The sequence below is a fragment of the Amblyomma mixtum genome, chromosome 4, assembly GCF_055824585.1.
Source record: "Amblyomma mixtum isolate Tamu chromosome 4, ASM5582458v1, whole genome shotgun sequence".
Classification (NCBI taxonomy): Eukaryota; Metazoa; Arthropoda; class Arachnida; order Ixodida; family Ixodidae; genus Amblyomma; species Amblyomma mixtum.
Genome location: NC_143015.1, coordinates 94,658,565 through 94,676,359, shown reverse-complemented (window position 1 = coordinate 94,676,359; position 17,795 = coordinate 94,658,565). Strand labels below are relative to the sequence as shown.

The 17,795-nt window shown below is 46.3% G+C and overlaps 2 protein-coding genes across 8 annotated transcripts in view; both read right to left on the bottom strand.

Annotated features, from left to right (window-relative positions):
- LOC149347461 (uncharacterized) overlaps positions 1-17,795 on the bottom strand; it is a 283,383-nt gene that overhangs the window by 127,466 nt on the left and 138,122 nt on the right. The gene's annotated exons all lie outside the window — the stretch shown is intronic.
- Positions 209-11,292, bottom strand: LOC149347467 (uncharacterized). The gene is made up of 7 exons (XM_089586028.1): positions 11,084-11,292; positions 10,031-10,181; positions 9,072-9,184; positions 7,027-7,177; positions 4,424-4,597; positions 2,669-2,794; positions 209-445 (listed from the first exon to the last, which is right to left on the bottom strand). The coding sequence occupies exons 1-7, from the start codon at positions 11,245-11,247 to the stop codon at positions 209-211; spliced, it is 1,116 nt and encodes a 371-aa protein (XP_089442154.1). The 5' UTR covers positions 11,248-11,292.

Below are 17,795 nucleotides of genomic sequence, written 5' to 3'. Positions count from 1 at the left end.
TTTAACAGTACCTTAGTGCGTTCCAATATTCAACATTTTTGCTCAAGAATGCAGGACATGTCATGTGTGCGTGCTAATTCTATTGAAAGAAGAATTCCGTAATTCTGTTTTTTATTTCCATAGCGGCAATATAGCAAAGCACGCCGCTCTTGTCAGATGTCAGGTTCACGCCGCTGCTGCTTACTGTCTTCTCTCATCGAGTGTCCTTTTAATTAGGAGAAGGCCCCGAATAGCCAGGGGAAGCAGCATGCTTGCATGATGTCTCGTTGAACATCTGGCTGCCCTGACTTTTGTAGTAGTCCACGATTTTTCTCAGCGCCTTCAAGCGGCTGTTTTCTCCAAACTTGTTTATCGCCCGACACTCGTTGGCGTAGTCGTCGTAGTCAACGTCGTAGGCAGCGATGCCGAATATTACATCCCGTTCAAGGTTCTTCACCTTGCACAGCTGCATTTAGACAACAAGGGAAACGAAAATGTTATTCGCATTTCCGTAAGTCAGATTCCAAAGTGAAATTTTCTTTACGTAGAGAAGATTTAATTTTTGAAAATTGGAATAAGATACGATGGAGTAGCGCGCAATGCAGTTGCTCCGTGGGGGCGCGTGATGAAATATCCTATCGAGATTTACATGGAAGAATTTCTCTGCTGAGCTAACAAAATGTGTACTTGGCAAAACATCCTCGGCCAGAACCTTTACAGAGCCTGTAAAGGCTCTCTGGAGGTGATGTAGAGCAGCCATATTGACAAACTACACAAAACTGTTAGTCTATCTCGATGTCCGTAGTGAGTGTAAGCATAGAATGCACCGCTGAGTAGGTATATCACGTACTAGAACAGGCCTCGATAGTGGCAACCTCAGTGCCATAGTCAAGGGCATTTCGCTTTTCAACAAGCCTCTTTCACCGCCCGCCGAAGATCTTCGTACTATGTTGAGCGATGCTGCCGTTCCTTGCTTGAGGAGCCTCCGCCATGACCGGCTTTCCTTAATTGTAAACAGTGCTGGGCATACAACACCACTTTTGATTTACGTGCCGCCGCACTCAGCCGCTTTTCCTTTTGGTATGGGCTGTGCGCTCAGTGTTTCCCGTTGCTTTCGACATTGACGCGCAACAGAGTCTGTTCGCTCTTCGTCCGCTATAGAAAACTGTTTGGCCACCGAGGCCGCCCTGTAACCATCTTGGGCGGTTACGAAAACCCGCCCCTGGCCACGCGTAGAGGATTTCAAGTTTGGCACAACTGACTGGACTGGAGGGAGACGGTGGCTTATGAACTCTCTTCAGGTGCTTGGGAGCGGCCGCGTTTCGATGGTGGCAGAACGCGAAAGGCGCCCTTGTGCTATGCGATGTCAGTGCACGTTAAGGATCCCCAGGTGGTCGAAATCACTCCGGAGACCTCCACTTCCACTACGGCACCTCTTTCTCTCTCTCTCTTCGTTTACTCCCACCTTCCTCCCTTCCCTTACGGCGCGGTTCAGGTGTCCGCCGAGATTGGTGAGACATACTGCGGCATTTCCTTGTCCCCCCCCCCAAAATTTACAAATTTTACCAGACGAAGGGAAGAAGAGGAAGACGACTATTTACAACATTTATCGCGAGAAGCTGTAGATTAGAAACACCGGGCAAGAGGCTGCGCTGATACAAAACTGGTGAAAGCCTTCCGTCGACGACTTAGACCCGGCGGTTGTTCGAATCCTGTTTGCGATTATGCTTTTTTCTAGTGGCTACTATTCTGACGGAAAAAGTCTGAAATTGTCGGTTAGAGCAAGCTCATTTATTTAATTCCTAATTCTCGCAATATAACCTCGAAATTTCCGCCCAGACTCACATATGCATTACACATTTTATTGCATTGATATGATGTACAGGTTTCCATAATGTGAGGCGAATAAGAAAGCAAAAGAAGAACTAGCCAGCCAAAATAAATTGTAGTGTAAAGTAAACGCAGCGTTATTATGTCTCGTCTATTTTAAAAGCCCGAGCCGGTGCCGTCGGAAAAATGAATTTACATGTAGTGCAAGACATTCCCGATGATTTCGCTCGGACTTCGGTTTCTATTAAAAAAGAAGGACTCAAGCATTTCCAGGAACATCTGCTTTACACTGGTTATCAACGAAAGAGTATTTACACAATATCTGGCTTGTATCCACTATGGTATCGGTAACACTGGAATAGGTATGGAAGAGTTCTGTCTTGAACATCAAACTCAAATAGTGAATTTTATTCAATGTAATGAATACAAGATTCTACAAATATTGTGTCATTTATAATTTGAGTAGAACCCTGTTAGAGGCAGCTTTGTAATGCCTCCGCAAACGTCTATACAGTAGGGCAAAGAGTGTACAAATTTAGAAAAGCTCTACAACAGGAATTGGCTTCGCCTCCCTGGAAATATTTCCGCTGAATGAGTGAGTGAGGGAGTGAGTCTGAGTTAGGCTACGGGAGAGCAAGCGAGCGCTTTCACCAGGAAGTATTAAGAACGGCGCTACACGAATGATGTTACAACATGAGTTTCAAGACGGTTTCGAAGGAGTGCAACCTAAAATCTGTACAATTCTCCATTTCATTTCGGACTGATGGTGCAGGCGTGCCATAAACAATCTCAACTGTGCACAATGTCTTCGCACAGAAGCTAACTGAATCTTAAGGAGGATGTGTCGGCAGCTACATACTTTGGCAGCCAGTCCACCTTCGTTGTCGTAGGCGAACACAGACCGGTTTGTGCTTTCGTAAGTCAGCATGGCGTAGTGCTGAGGTTTGTACCTTAGGTTGGACTCGTAATTTCGGTCCTTGCACACCTGGAAGAAAAACATTTGAAGCTTGAAATAAGCAGTGGTAGCGGTGGTACAGCTGCGCGAACGGCGTTTCAACTTGCACCAAGCGTTTTTAATTAGTATTCTTTAAAAAAAGCTTTGCGGGCGAAACATCACCTTGTCCAAGGGGCCGTGAAGCACAGCTGCCATCACATGCCTTACATCTGCTATTTGTTAATATCATGACGTTTGCTGCAATGCAGTCTTGGTTTTGAGGGAGGGGAGGAGAAAACAGCTTTATTGGCACTGCAGGAGCAGTCAAATTAACGGCCCAGTTCTTTAAAGTAATTCGGCTTTCCACTTTCCAGAGAGATTGCCGCACAATTAACGCGATGCTTTTTACTTAAGTGTGACGTAGTTTTTGCCTTTGTTTATGAAAGCGCTAATGTCTTGAGTGTGACATCTTTTAGTCATTTTTCTTTTTCATCCGACAAACTTCTTTCTTTTTGCTGCTCAGTTTTGTTTACATACACTATCTGCGCTAATCGCTAATAGGCTGGAAGCATCGAATGTATATATTGCCACCTCATATTCTCAGTTGGCGCATGAAAGGGACCATTGGGGCGCCTAGCCTGACGGAACCTCCGCCTCCAAGAATTCGACTACACTATTGAGTATAAATGAGGCCTGACGCACGAAGGCGCTGACGCACTCTCTCGCGCACCCGTGGGGTCAGCCGATGAGAGCATGGAGAATTAACATGGTATTCTTGGAGTTGTCAGCGACTTAGACGTAATGACCCAACAGCGAGCTGACCCAGACCTGCGACCTATCATTGATTATCTGGAGGGCCGGGCTTCTGACATACCTCGACAATTTTCTAGGAAGCTGTTGGCCTGCAGCCTCCAGAACGGCATTTTGTTTAAGGAAAACTCCAGCACTGTTGACCGAGCGCACCTCCTAGTCGTTCCGGCAGACCTCCTCGCCGATATTCTTCTTGCTTGTCACGATGAGCCCACCTAAGGCCACTTGGGCTTTGCCCGCACTCTTGCACGCGTGCGCCCGGCTTATTATTGGCCCAATCTTTCTCACGCCGTCCAACGTTACGTCAGAGGCGGCCGCTAGTGCCAACGTCTTGAGGCGCCCCTCTAAAGCTCGCTGGTTTACTCCAACCTATTGATCCGCCTCGGATGGAGCATGAAAATGATGACATTCAAGTGTTTGGCTACGTGCCACATTCTGCTTGTCAGTCACATGTCGTCCTATCTTACGTGACCATATGCATGCACTATAGGGGACAAAAGTGGTATGCTCCACGCGGCGGGAGCCGGAGCAACGGACAACTGCGGCATTTTTTCGAGCTAAAGCACGAATCATTGAAACCAGCCAAGCGGCATGCCTGCTGATAATAAACGTGACGCGTTGGCTGTCTCGATCCCAGATGCCGCCTGTAAATGGCGTTGTAACGCAGTTTTCTGTTGCTCCCAGTGCCGCCCCGTGGAGTATATCACTTTTGTCTCCAACAGTACATCTTACCCTCGCATCCCTGAATCTACAATCGTTCACACATGCGGAAACTTTAAAAGGACGTACAATCCGCAGGAACGTCGGCATCTTCTTACGATATCTACACCAGATACTAGAGCTGCAGATCGTGCGGTTGCGCCTACTAACCTCGGCGTAGCTGCCGAAAGACGTTGCTGCGGGGTTGAGCTCACACCGGGAAAAGAAATCCAGTGGCTGACCCGGAGAGGTTGTCGTCCAGCGCCCCTTCATGGTAACAGAAAGCAGCGCATGGGTCGGCACCTGCTGCCTCTCCAGCTCTCGGAGAGCTTGTGGGCCAGCCGTCTGGGTGACAGAAGATGCTCAGGAGATTACATCTCAGGAGTGGTACTAGAACTTGCAGCGTATCGGGCCAGTAAATTAAAAAAATGGGCGTAGTGCACAGATGGATTTATCGGCATAGTTAGAGGGACGAGAGCATTATGTTATAAAAAAATTACAGCGCTAAATATACGGATTGGCAACAGACCAAACCGTTTCATGAGACTGAATAAAATTAAATCTGTTGCCTCATATTTTAGGAACTGTATGGTGTATAGAAAAAACCAGAAATTTCAATATCATTTTGGCATCGGATATTGCATCAAACAATCTGAAGCGAAATCTCGCGTTTGAACCTTGATTACAGGTGTATCTCACAACGGCATCAGTTCTGAGAAAAACTGTACTGATGTATTGCTGCAAGAATTTATTTTTGCTTTCCGTGGTATTTGTCAAAATATATTATAGTTTACGCTGTCCGAAGCGCGCCCTTTTTAGTAAACTGACGCTTCCTTGGAATTGAGCATTAACTGCACGGAGGTTTGGGTTTAGAGATGGTGGAAGATTGTTTTGCTTCTGTTCAATGGGGCGATAACCACGGTCCAATAAAATTGTGGCCAGCAAAACACATGCCTCAGCGCTGTAATACCTTTTGGTGCGGAAACTACAATGAACGCTATACCAATTGTTTCAGCGAGCACTTGAAAAACTCCTAAAAACTGGGTGTTCAAGATAGCAAGAAAATCACATTTTGGCACGTAGTTCTGTTGTCCGCCTTTCGCCACGGCACAGAGGCAATGCTGCTACAGAGTGGTTCAAATCCTGGTAAAGGTGAGGTCAAACAAATTCGCGCACACAATTTCGACTCCGCGCTTTGTGGGCCTGCGTTTGTGTGAGCGCTTTGTGGCAATCTTTTTTCGTGCACGCTTCAAAAGCTCAAATTCGTAACAGTGTGATGCAAGCTCAATTTTAGCTGCAATTCGTTACGTTTGATTTCCTGTTTGCCTCATTTAGTGGCAGGAACAGCAAAAGGGGCTCTGGAAAATTGCTGTATTATTTTAGCGACCCATTCTGAAACACACGTCCTATCGCGTACCGTACCTGTTATGTATATAGGTTGCAAAAGATTTCTGGCGCACAAGGTCTGCTTTTCTCTACCATATTTTGATATTTCAAAAGCTATGAACTTATCATTGGTCTAAAGTGTGAGCATAATACTCCTCCGTTTTATAATTTATCAGGGTTCTGATATGCCATATTAAAACTCCTCTCTGTAAACTGCGAGCAATTAGGGGCTCGGGGTTATCGTAAATCCCCTATAGATGGCTCTAAAAGCGGATCGTATTTCGTGAGAACTCTTGCCACACCTTGTACCTTCACTTCTCCTGAGCTCCTGTATTTGCGCTATATGGGGCGCCGCGCCCAAGCCGGTTCATGTGTCTACCAATATGATGAAGTGACCTTACGTTGCTTTACTGTCAATATGGTACTGTACACACATTTGTATTGACAAATATCTGTCTTACCGACAGTATTTGGCGTGGTCTTGCGCAAGCTCCTATTATGAGAAGAGAGCTTATCCTGTGTCTTGCTTATTTTATGAATTTAAGAGAAAGAGAATCTCGCGACCAAACAAGGGTGGTGAGGTACTTAGGTAAATGCTTATCTGTGGTTAGAGTTTCATTTCTGCCATTAGAGTTGTGCAGCCATAGAGAAGACTTGACACTTCTTTTGCAGCGACAGCAGTGCGAGTGGCACTCGGAAAAGTTCCCGCGTCGTGTTTGTTGTCAAGAAGTGAACCCTTATCCCTTCAGAACCATCACCAATCTTCCCACCCGCACTCCAATCACCAGCTGTGACACATTCGACGAGTCCACCTTCTGGCCTGCCCTACCAATTATTTTGTATCGCGAGAAAGCATTTGACATGATTTTGAACTGAGAAGGCCATCCCCATTTCATGTTTCTCCGAAGTTACCAAAAAAAGCGTGTCAACACTACATTTCACATTAAACTCTTGACACTACCGGATGTGATAGAAGTGGCAGCGTACTGGCGAAGAACATCATGATTTTGATTCTAGCCTACATTCCAACGCATAATTCCATATCGTTAACTTGTAAGAAGCTGCCCATTGCGACAGTCTATTTACCCTCAACGTTTAATGCCCCACGTATTGAGCGGTGCCTCATGATATTCTTCCTGCACGTAGGAGCCCAACCTTTGTGGCATTGTGGCAGCCCCGTTGCAAACACTCTGGTGTCGGAACACTACTGAGCAGAGAGCATTTTGATCGGCCGCATAGCGATTGCAACAATAAAACAATTAGTATACACCAATCGTACAAATGGCCCAGAGAGGCTGCTTCGTCTCCTGCCTACTGGGTACGAGCTTACATGTTAATCCTATGCAAAGGAGAATTACGTTTGCCCTCGGTCTGGTGCGCCGACTCACCAGTTCGTAAAGGTAGGTCCCCCGGTGCTCAGATGGCAGGGGCACCTCCGATAAACGCGTGGGAGGCATGACAGCGCAGTTGTCAACAGTGTTGTCGCCGAACGGGTAGTGGCCGTACACAACTATGTAGTTGGGGACAAACTGGAGTCGCCTGCAGATAAAGGCAACTAGTTAGTCCTGCCGCAAATATTGTGTCAAGACATTTCGCATAGACATTTTAGTGTCTCTCTTGAGGGGCTTAAACGTGGTTATGCTGGATATCTGTATCTTTAGAGAATAGCTATATATCTGAATAAAAATGATCTGCAGACAATGCATTACAATCACCCCGCTATTTATCGCGAAGGAGTAGCTTTCTAATATTCACCGCTGCTGAGAATATTGTTATCAAAAATACATCGCAGTAGCCGAAAAAAAAATGCCGCTGATTAAGATACTTCCTAATGCGAAGTTTGAGCTCATCGTATGTTTCAGCTTTTCGATAGACTGAGGCATAGAATTCGAGCAAGACATTTGAGCAAGCGAGAGGAACCGGATGGTGGTGGTGAAAATATTTATTAGGAAGGGACAGCTGGTATGTTGGGATCAGCCTTAAAGGAACCGATCCTTACAATCGATAGGTGGAGGTCCCTAGTTAGGGACCCCAATGGCGGTGGCCGGAACGGGATGTTCTCCCGCATAAGAGTTGAGAAATTTCTCTTTGTCTTTACACGTACATTAAAGTCCCCACCCACCCTGCCACCCTTGCAGGTGGCAGTTAATGGTGGATCGCGAAAGTTCGCTCACCTTTGTCAGCGCATCAGCCCACGCACCTATAAACGCGGCCACCGCAGTCGGGTTCGCACCCAACCGCGGCAGCCGCGTTTCGATGGAGACGAAACGCAAAAGGCGCCCGTGTGCTGTGCAATGTGAGTGCACGTTAAAGATTCCCAGGTGGTCGAAATTATTCCGGAGACCTCCACTACTGCACCTCTTTCTCTATTTCTTTCTTCTTTCAATCCCGCCTTCCTCCCTTCCCTAAGGGCGCGGTTCACGTGTCCGCCGATATATGAGAGACAGACACTGCGCCATTTCCTTTCCTCAAGAACCAAAAACAAAACCAACCAATTCATGGCCCGTTCGGATCAAATACAGCATCGCCGCACGTTTTTTTTACGAGCGAACGCTTCACCTCTCCGGAACGGTAATATAGATTCCGTAAAGTGCTAGCGGTCCGGAAATGGGCGCGAATTCGCAGACGTCGCTAGCCGAGCTGGTAAACGTTAACGTAAACACGGTAGCGATACGCTACCTCTCTCCATTAACAACATCGTCAATTTTCCTGTTGTGGTCTTTAGATCTGATTCGAGGTACTGGCAACCATATATATCTTCTGTGTCTCACACCCCGCGAAAGTAATCTCTAACGATCCGTAGTTGCCTTTGAAGCGCTTTTAGCTTAGAGTTTTTGTTTTCTCTTCAACTTTCGCGAAGTGTACTCCGCCGTTTGACTTTCGCTGAATTTGCTATTTTTTCTAGTTGCGCCTCAGCATTTGGTCTCGTTGTTTCTGTGTCCTGGTTGTTCATTAATTCTTATGTTAAATCGTTCGTTATTTTGTCGATAATTCGTTCGTTAATAATTACGAACTGCTTCTCTTGCTTCGACACCAGGCCTGTGATGTTACGAAAGTACGAAAGAACCTTTCGCGCCTAGTTCGTGCTGGTTGCGCTGAAAGCAAACACAGTAGGCCTACGTGAAATGTTCACGGCACCAGTCTATCACAGGTACATCTTAAGTGCGTCAGTTTCGGGGGTATCTGCCGAGGAACGTTGCAGGCTTCACCACGGTGCGGCACCTTTGAGGTATAGTGTATACACAGCTATGAACGCACTAGTGAAGGGCACAGGAAGTGCGCTACAAATATGAGGTGTTGAAAAAAATTCTTTCTAGAGCGCTGCTAACAAATTCTACTACGCGTTCTCCACGCTCCTCCTTTGTACCTCGGGCCTCAGGCTTAAAAGCTACGCCTGGAATAACGTGTTCGCAACATATCGAACTGAGCTCACTTGAACTCTTCGTCCAAAAAGTACATCCACTGCCTGCTGGGAGCTGGCACTGCGAGAACTGTGAGCGGGTGAATGCCTGGCGCCGTCTGGGACTGGCCAAGGTGGTCGAGTTCCTGTGAGGGAGAAAATGAGAGAGAAGCCGGCTCCGTCCTTATTAGCAACTCATTTAATTCCACCGTGTGCTTAGAACGTTTTTCGAGAACAAGAGTCCTGTTCGACAAAATTGCGTTGATTATTTAAAACAGCGCAAAAAACAGGGACACAGATAGAAAAGACACACACAGCGGTGTAGAAATCTTGAAAGATTTCTATCTGTGTCCCTGTCTTTTGCGCTGTTTTAAAGAATCGTGGTTCACCAACTAGCCTGCACGTCTACCCTTGTAAAATTACGCTGATCGCAGTAAACTTTCAGCAAGTATCGGGATATAACATGGCCGCATAACATATTTTAGTTTTAATTACTGCTGTCTAAAAATTCTTGAAAGGTATTCAGCAGAAGACTACTGCTATTCAGCTGATTATTCAGTTCTCGTCATGTGTGACTAATGAAGCTCAGGTATTTTGCCTTCATAGTGATCGATGGATTGACATGAGACCATTTTTCTATCTCGAATGTTCGGTCAGCAGGATTGCATCTGTTTCTGGTGCCAGGAAGAGTTTGACCACAGTTTTCAGATTCTAGGGAGCACCTGACTACGCATCGTTAATTATTGATGCACCTATGTAGAGAAATGTATATATGTGCACGTACATAAATAGGTATATAAATGATTCGGCCTTTACTTGTCATGCAGAGCACCCGTGTCGTGGATTCCAGTGGAAGAGATACCTGCTGGGTGGTGTCGCTCTATGAGGAAGATTAGGTGAGCAACACTGACGCCAGAGAGGGATCATTGGACAGGATATGGCGATATAATTGTTATCGGACACTCAGATACCCATGCGACACTCAACGGTACCCTGAGGCGGTACATGGCCGTCGTCATTTGAGTTCTCGACGCGTCTGAGGGCGTGTCCACTATTCCGGTGTGGTAGATGGCGCCCTGCCAGAACACCTCGAGGGGACCCGGATTGGTTCTCCTGAGATCGTTTGCTAGGCGATCCATGTGCCTGCACAGATAAGATGTGGCGAAACGGGAGCACAGGTGGAATAAGAGGGCAAAAAGGGAAAAACGCTTTCTTGGAAACATTACGTGTTGCGTTCATTGTATAGCGGGTACATCCAGTGTCATCGCAATGTAGCCGAAACAGGTAGCATGTAATTATTATGAATTGCGAAGAAATGCACAGTGCCAGCGATGATTTTAATACCACTGCTTGTCATGAGATCCCTAACATTACCAGCAAAAAGGTGTCATGTGTCCCGCAAGAACAACGAAGCGCATTCTTGCTTAAGGCCAAAATTGCAGGCAACCTCTTTTGGGCGGCGATATGTAAAACATGTCCTTATAATCTTCGTGTTTGACGCAGGTTAGACAAAGCATCAAAGCCATTCTTTCTACCACACACAGACAAGTGCTGAGGAGCACCAAGCGCATCATCCTAGGGTGCATGGCTTATAAGCAAGTGTGAACAAATGTAACGGGTTTGGTTGAGTTCAATTAACTTTTGCTTCTTCTCTGTGGGACAAGCGACCACACAAATGTTTTGTAAAGATAGGCCTACTGGTGAAGCGGATTCAAAGAAAGAACTTGAGCTAAGAAGCTCATTTGTTCATTTATAGGGACCTTTTACGACTGCACTTTATTTCATTTACATAAAAATAGAGAAGGAGGCTCCACGGTTAAAAAACCATCAGGGCACCTCTTATGAAGAAATTTCATAAATAATTAAATAATTGGCGGCAACAAGGTTGTCCTGAAAAGAATAATTAGGATAAAGGTAACAAAAGTACGTTCTGGAGTTAATTGCATGAGTCTACATGCTATGAAAAACGTTGCTCTTGGAGCACATATACTAAATCGAGAACTTTCGAATGCTCTAACGCCTCACAAAAATGCAGGTGCACTCACTGAAATGCAAATGCCACACCCAGAGTTGTCTCAGTGTATCTGGTTGCAGCCCGCATGAATGTCATGAGATCTGGTTCGAATGGCCCGCCACCGTAGAGGAGGTTCATGTTGTTGGCGTAGACGGAGTCGTAGAAGGCGACATCGCAAAGGCCGTCGCTCGCCATCACAGCATCTGACGTCGTCCTTCGGCCGTACGTGCAGAACAGCTTTTCCGGGCCTACGTCTGCAGACGGGCGCGTCAAATACTTAGTCGAAGCGCGTGCTTCGTGCTAACGATTGCAGGAAACGCAAGAATGCTAATGATGCTGTTTAATTTTATTAGGCCGAGGACAGGATGTCCAAAGAGCGCCGTGCCAAACTTGCCTGAAACTATCCGAAAAACATTTCGCCCTTCTATATCGGGTTCCTTAAAGAGAACTGTGACTAAAATATAAGCTTAAAGGCGGGTGGAGGGCAGAGAGAAGTAAGGCTTATGGTTTATGGAGGTTTAGCGTCCCAAAGAGACTCAGGCCGTGAGGGACGCCGTAGTGAAGGGCTCCGGAAATTCTGACCTGCTGGGCTTCTTTAACCAGAACTGACATCGCACACTACACGGGCCTCTAGAATTTCGCCTCCATCAAAATTCGACCGCAGCAGCCGGAATCGCACCCGGGTCTTTCGGGTCAGCAGCCGAGTGCCATACCTTCTGAGCCTCCTCGGCGGCTCAGACACAAATAAGTGTCGTAGTTAAGGTCTGCAGGTTAATCTCCAAGAACTGTGTTTATTTAACCTGCACTTGCATCCCACTTCATACTGGTGCCATTTTAATTCGCGTCCGTGGTAAAGCTGTCACGAAACCTGGCATTTGATCGGGGCCCCAGTTCTGACTTGCCGAACGACTTTCACAAAGAGCAACCGAGCCGCATCGTTAAGCGAAAGGTGGCAGGCACTGTACGCTAGCATAACTGGGTGTTACACTCACTTTTCAAAGGCGTAACATCCGTCGTGTCAGTGCCGGCAGTGGCCGCTACGCGGACCTGTACACTTCCGCGGTAGACGACCTTCGGATACACGCTGTACGCGGTGCTGTCATCCTCCGTCGTTGTTGAAAGGTCCGGGGAAGCTGCGTGGTCGCGCGTAGAAGTTTCCACCCAGCGCCTATGCAATGCTCCGAACTGTAGGTGCTAAAGCTAGCTGTGAAATAAACTGGAAAAGGGTGAATTTATTATCGTCATGATAATCACCATAATAAACCGAATTACGCCCACTGCAGAAGAAATGCTCGCCTCGTATATAGCTACTATTCGCCCTGCGATGTGCAGTTGCATTGTTCTATACAAGCAAACTTCCTGATATATAACCCCCCCGACCCTCCCCCCCCCCCCCCCTCATCCCGCGAACAGTGCACCGCCCCGTGCTACGCTTGTAGTCTCTTTTAACCAATCCTTTACTTTAAGAGGGCATCGGTTATCTTGAGTTCGCATTACATGTCGTGCCCGTGCCTGTTACTTCATACAAAAAATATTCCAGGCTGCAATAATCGTGACAAACGCTTCGACTTTGCGCGGCTGCTACGAAGAGCTGGATTGCATTGAATATTACAAATTGCAGAGATTTTTAATCTTTTGCAGATCCCAATGATTTCTCAAGGTGGTCAAACAAATTAGTGCAAGAGGATGAAGCACTTTGCAAGTCACATTTTGCAACCCCTAGGAAGAGTAGATCATTAATGGCAACGTCCTCGCCCGCCATCTGACTGCACTTTGAGCTCTCTCTCTCTCTCTGAATTACAAATAAACACATTTTTATCGATCCACTCGGCGCTTGGTACTTAGGGTCGACAAATGGTACTAATTGGCGATGTCCACAAAAGCTGGGTATAAGTGAGATCAGCGTATATCAGATATAAGAAGTCCCCTTATGAGAAGGATACAGCCTAACAAAGGGTCACAGGTGTAATCCGCGGTGAAATATCAGTGGCTGTTCGGCGCCTGTTTTTATGAATCGAGGACAACAATATCAAGTTATAGAGGGTGTTTATCTAATACTTTACACAATGTTTAAAAATAGGCTTTTTGAGTTAGAAGTGGGATTTTTCGGCATATCATTGCACAACGGTGAACTACATAGGAATACTGCTAAGACGTGCTAACTAGGAGGCTGGTTAAATAATATTGAATAGATAGCTTTTAACTATAACCGTTATGTTCCTTAATTATTGGCAGGCGTGTAGCCCACGGTAAGTAATATCCATATCAGTTTTTAGAATTTTGAAAATGTGGTCACCCTCGGCGCTGTGTCTCGACGAATTTTGGCTACATCGCGCCAAAATACATGCACTTTAGACAAGCTTGGAGGTAAAGCAATCTTTCCAGTGCACGCATCTCGTCGAAATAGCCAGAATTTGTTAGACCAGAGCGCCGAAGGTACGCGCGTATTCGAAATGATAAAACTGATATGGATATTACGTACTGTGGGCTACACGCCTGTGAGTAGTTAAATAGCCTAACCGTAATAGTTAAAAAGTAAAATATTCAATTATTGTTAACCAGCCTGCTTAGAGTTAGCTCGTCTTGGCTGCATTCTGATGAACTACACCGCTGACAATGCTATGCGAAAAAAAAGCGCTATTGTAGCTCAGAAAGCCAATTTTTAAGTCTGGAAACACCGTGTATATTGTCAGTTGAATACTAAATTGAAAGTTGATTCAGAAGAAGGCTGTCCTGGGCAAACCGCGGCGCAGCTGGCGTTGTAGGCGTGAGCGGGAAAATAGGGTTTTTATGGCTTGCGTTAGAAGACCTAGTAATACTCCGGCATGTAATGGTTTGACTGTGGTGTGCCAGCACTGCTTTCACCAAGTTGTCAATTAAGACGAGGATTGTGGTGCGCCTCTTTGTGCGCCTTAATGGCTAAGAAAACAAAGACAGTGTGAAAGATCACTTGATGCGTGTCAGGCGACTCCAGTATTGGCGTGCCTTTTTCAATCAGGCAGTATTCGAAAAAGTACAGGGGAATTTCGCTTGTCTAAATACAGCTCTTCAGTTGGCTCTTGGTGCGAATCTGTTCAGACCCTCCAGTGGCTTACCTCCCCACAGAATGAAAGCCGCGATGGCCGTAGTTGCGGCCAAGAAAGAGAGCAGCGCGCACATCAGCAGCATGGCGGGCTTGTCGCTGCTCTCCCTGCACCAGTGGAATAAAAGCCTGTTAGGAAGGCGCGAAAACCACTTTCTCCGCCTTGGGTGTCTTAACGCGATAGCAGTATATGGCTCATCGGCAATGAAACGTGGCGTCGGCGTTGACCAGTAGCAGTGGTTTCGAGAAAAGCGCAGATTACGTCACTGCGGTATCGAAGAAAAAACGACATTTCTTCGCAAAGTCCGGGGAACGGAGCCCAGGACATCCAAACTGCGAGGCGAGCACACAATCTTTAGAGCACAAAACCATGTTACTTATTGGCGAACAAAGGTTATCCAAGTGTTTACTAAGCCTTACGACTTCATACTAATGAGCAGGTAGTGCGATGAGAATGGAAGAGAAAAAAAGAAAAATAATAAGGAAATAAAAATTTAAAACAGCAAATCCTTTCACGTTCATAGCATGTAGGTGATCTTAAGTTCCCTCTGTAATTTACTTTGAAAACTTCCATATCAGCGCTGAACCATGTCCCTTGGTCAGCGTCTATCAATTACTTTCTCTGAAGCTGAAAGGTATTTAACAACGCCCCATTTTTTAATGTGTCGTGTTGCTTTCGAAGTTGTTTTTACTACTGTGCTGCATATATCGTGCATAGTACTCCTTGATTATGGAAGGCCAAATGATCTTGCAATGCAGTCAGAAAATCTTCGCATTGGCCCTGATCTAAATAACACTGAGACACTCTGCATAGCTCGCACCTATACGCTGTTAATGACATGTTAATAGCCTAAGCAAACAAATCGGATATAAATAATTCGGATCACTTAAAGACAGGCCCCATGTCTTATGTCCCCTAACTTATTTTCATATTCCGAAATAGCAACACTTAGGGTAGCGCAAAGGACAGGAGTGCATGCATGCGTAGCGATGGGCAGCTACCTTTTACGTATATCGAATGATTCTGCCCCATTGATTTTATCCGTGACTCGGCTCCGCTTACAGACGGCCACTGGTGCCAGCTCTACTTGGTGATGAATCGCAATTGACGCCTTTAATTTTTTTTTCACTGCGCGTCTGCAGTGCGTGCGACTTCTGCCCGCATGTATTGCGGCATCTATTAAGCAAAACATTGTGCATTCTACTTGTTTGTCGCTTTCATCGCTAGGCTGACTGCACAATTCTACCCGTGCATGCATGGAAGAGATAATAAATTTATTTATGGAATAGACATTCTCAGAAAAAAAAATATTAACCGCAAAGTTTCATGCAGACTGCTGTTTTTAATGGCGTAATTTATTGAGGGAACAGCCGATTGTTTTTTATTTTACTTACCCTTTGCTCTTAGGCACTGGAAGGAAAAGAAAATAAAGTAGAACCTGTTGATTAGGCGCCTCGACATGCGGACGGCAAACTCAGTAGGACTTGAACAAATAAAGCGTTATCATAGGAGCGGGAAAAGTGCACTAAGGTTGTAATATGGAAGTTAAAGCCTTCAGGAGGGAGAAGAAATATAGGAAGCGGGCTATGTATGAATGACATTTTAGTCAAGCAATGAAATGACCAATTTCTGATATCTTGCTTTCATAGAGATATGGAAATCTTGTTGTTAGCGTGCTTTTGCATAACTAACGCTCACTTCCGGTCAACAAATGAATACAGAGGTCAGGACCACACAACGTCACCTGAATGCCCCAAAAGCAAGCAAAATATAAAAAAAACATCACCAAATGTTCGTATCGTACTACCGAGAGCAATGACATGTTCGTTTGCCCTTTGTGGTGCAAAACTTCTCTTACTCTGCCGTTTTCTTTGAGCTCAGCTAGTTTTGCAGCAGCTACGAAAATGACGCCGGCAAGGGGAGCGTAACTGCGCTTGAAGACTGACTGCATAAACGGGGCGCATTTTAGGAATCGCAGGAACACTTTTTAGAGCAGGCGGTTTACTTTCAGAGGTTTCACCTCTGCTCTGCATGGAACCGCAAGTCCCGAAGTTGGGCGAACTATTCCCATTCCAGCTTGTGCTTTATAATGTAGGCAGAGAGATGGACATACTGGTTACACATTACAATACGCTACTTGTGACCATAAGGTTCAAATACATCCTAGAACACTCCTAGTGGATCGAAGGAAACCCTTACGCGGAATTTCATTATTATTCATTTGCGATGACTCGCGATTATTGATTACCCTTGGACAGTACTAGCTTGCCTATTGTTCGAGTTGCCCCCTCCCTCGCCACAAAAGAAAGAAACAGAAAAAAGCGATTCTTAGAGCCAGGGTTACAGTTACTGAAGTGAAAGCTTCACCACGCTAGCCGCGGAGCATTGCGCGGGGTCGGGCGCACGGCCATATCTGCGCGAGCCACAGGTGCTCACTGCGCGCCGCCGCCGCCACTGCGCCGCAAGTGATATCACTCAGCTATGCGTCTAACTGCGCATGCGCCGTGCTCTTTCCACGGCGCTCACTTGTGAGCGTGATCGTTAGCGTGCGCTCGCTTCTCAGATGTGCAGTAGATGAAGAGGCGAATTGCAAGCGTACGTACTCATTACGGCATCAGCAGAGGCTAAGAGAAGGCATGTCGGCGGATCCCGAAGTCGTAGCATGACGCAAGGCCGGCTGACAACGCGAGAAAGAAGCGAGGAAGGCCAAGCGTGCGGCTGAGATGCCCGAAGAACGGGAAGAACGGCTCGCTAAACGACGACGACAAGAAGGGGAGAAGCGACGACAACGAGCCGTGAACGAAGCCGCCGCCTCGACGCCTGCCCAGCAACATCCGATGTAAACCGAGTGAGAGAGACTGACTAACCAGGTAGGTGATTCCTCTCAGTGAATTTGGGACTGCATTGAGGCAGTTTCACTAGACATTAACGGACAACCTGTTCGGCAGCGTGTGTGGCGTGTACGAAAGACAATGGCACAAGAACAACTGGAGTTTGGTGAGTGAAAGCATGTATCCAACTCTGAGTATGGCTTCTCCGAATGGGACGCAGAGACAGTTCGTCAGGCCAGCGCGTGTCGAAAGTGCAAGGACAGTTTAGTTCAATCCAAGTTTGCCCTTTTGAACCTAATCCATGGTTATCGTTGCCCGGCCATGCCGCCAAACTTAGCCGCTAAATAGCTTTCGCGTACACGCTAGGTTTAACCAAGCTAAACCTTTCTGCATTCTTTGTAAAATACCTTCAGTGGTCGGTGCCCTTTGCACCAAAAGACACCACAGTAGCAACGTGGCCCTTATAGTGTAGCTCTGCGTTCGTCTTATTACAGGTTTTCCCCCCCTTTTTTTTACAAAATTTTAATGTGGTGCCAGAAAGAAAAAGTTCCGCTCAGACCAACGTCTCGGCAGAACCTGAGTGGGATCTAGGCTTTACATTGAGCTATGAAATCTTGCCAGCTTCTTCAGTCGCTCAGCTCATGAGTACAGGAAATGCTTGCCTACAATCAATATCGCTCACTTAATATCACAATAGTTTTTCGCCATAAGTGCCGGTGCAATTTAAGCACTTTCGAGTAGCTGTCAGTAAAGCGGCGGCTACGTATGCTGGGAACTTTGGGATTTTCATTTTAACGGGGCAGATTTAGTGGTAAGTTGGCGTATCAAC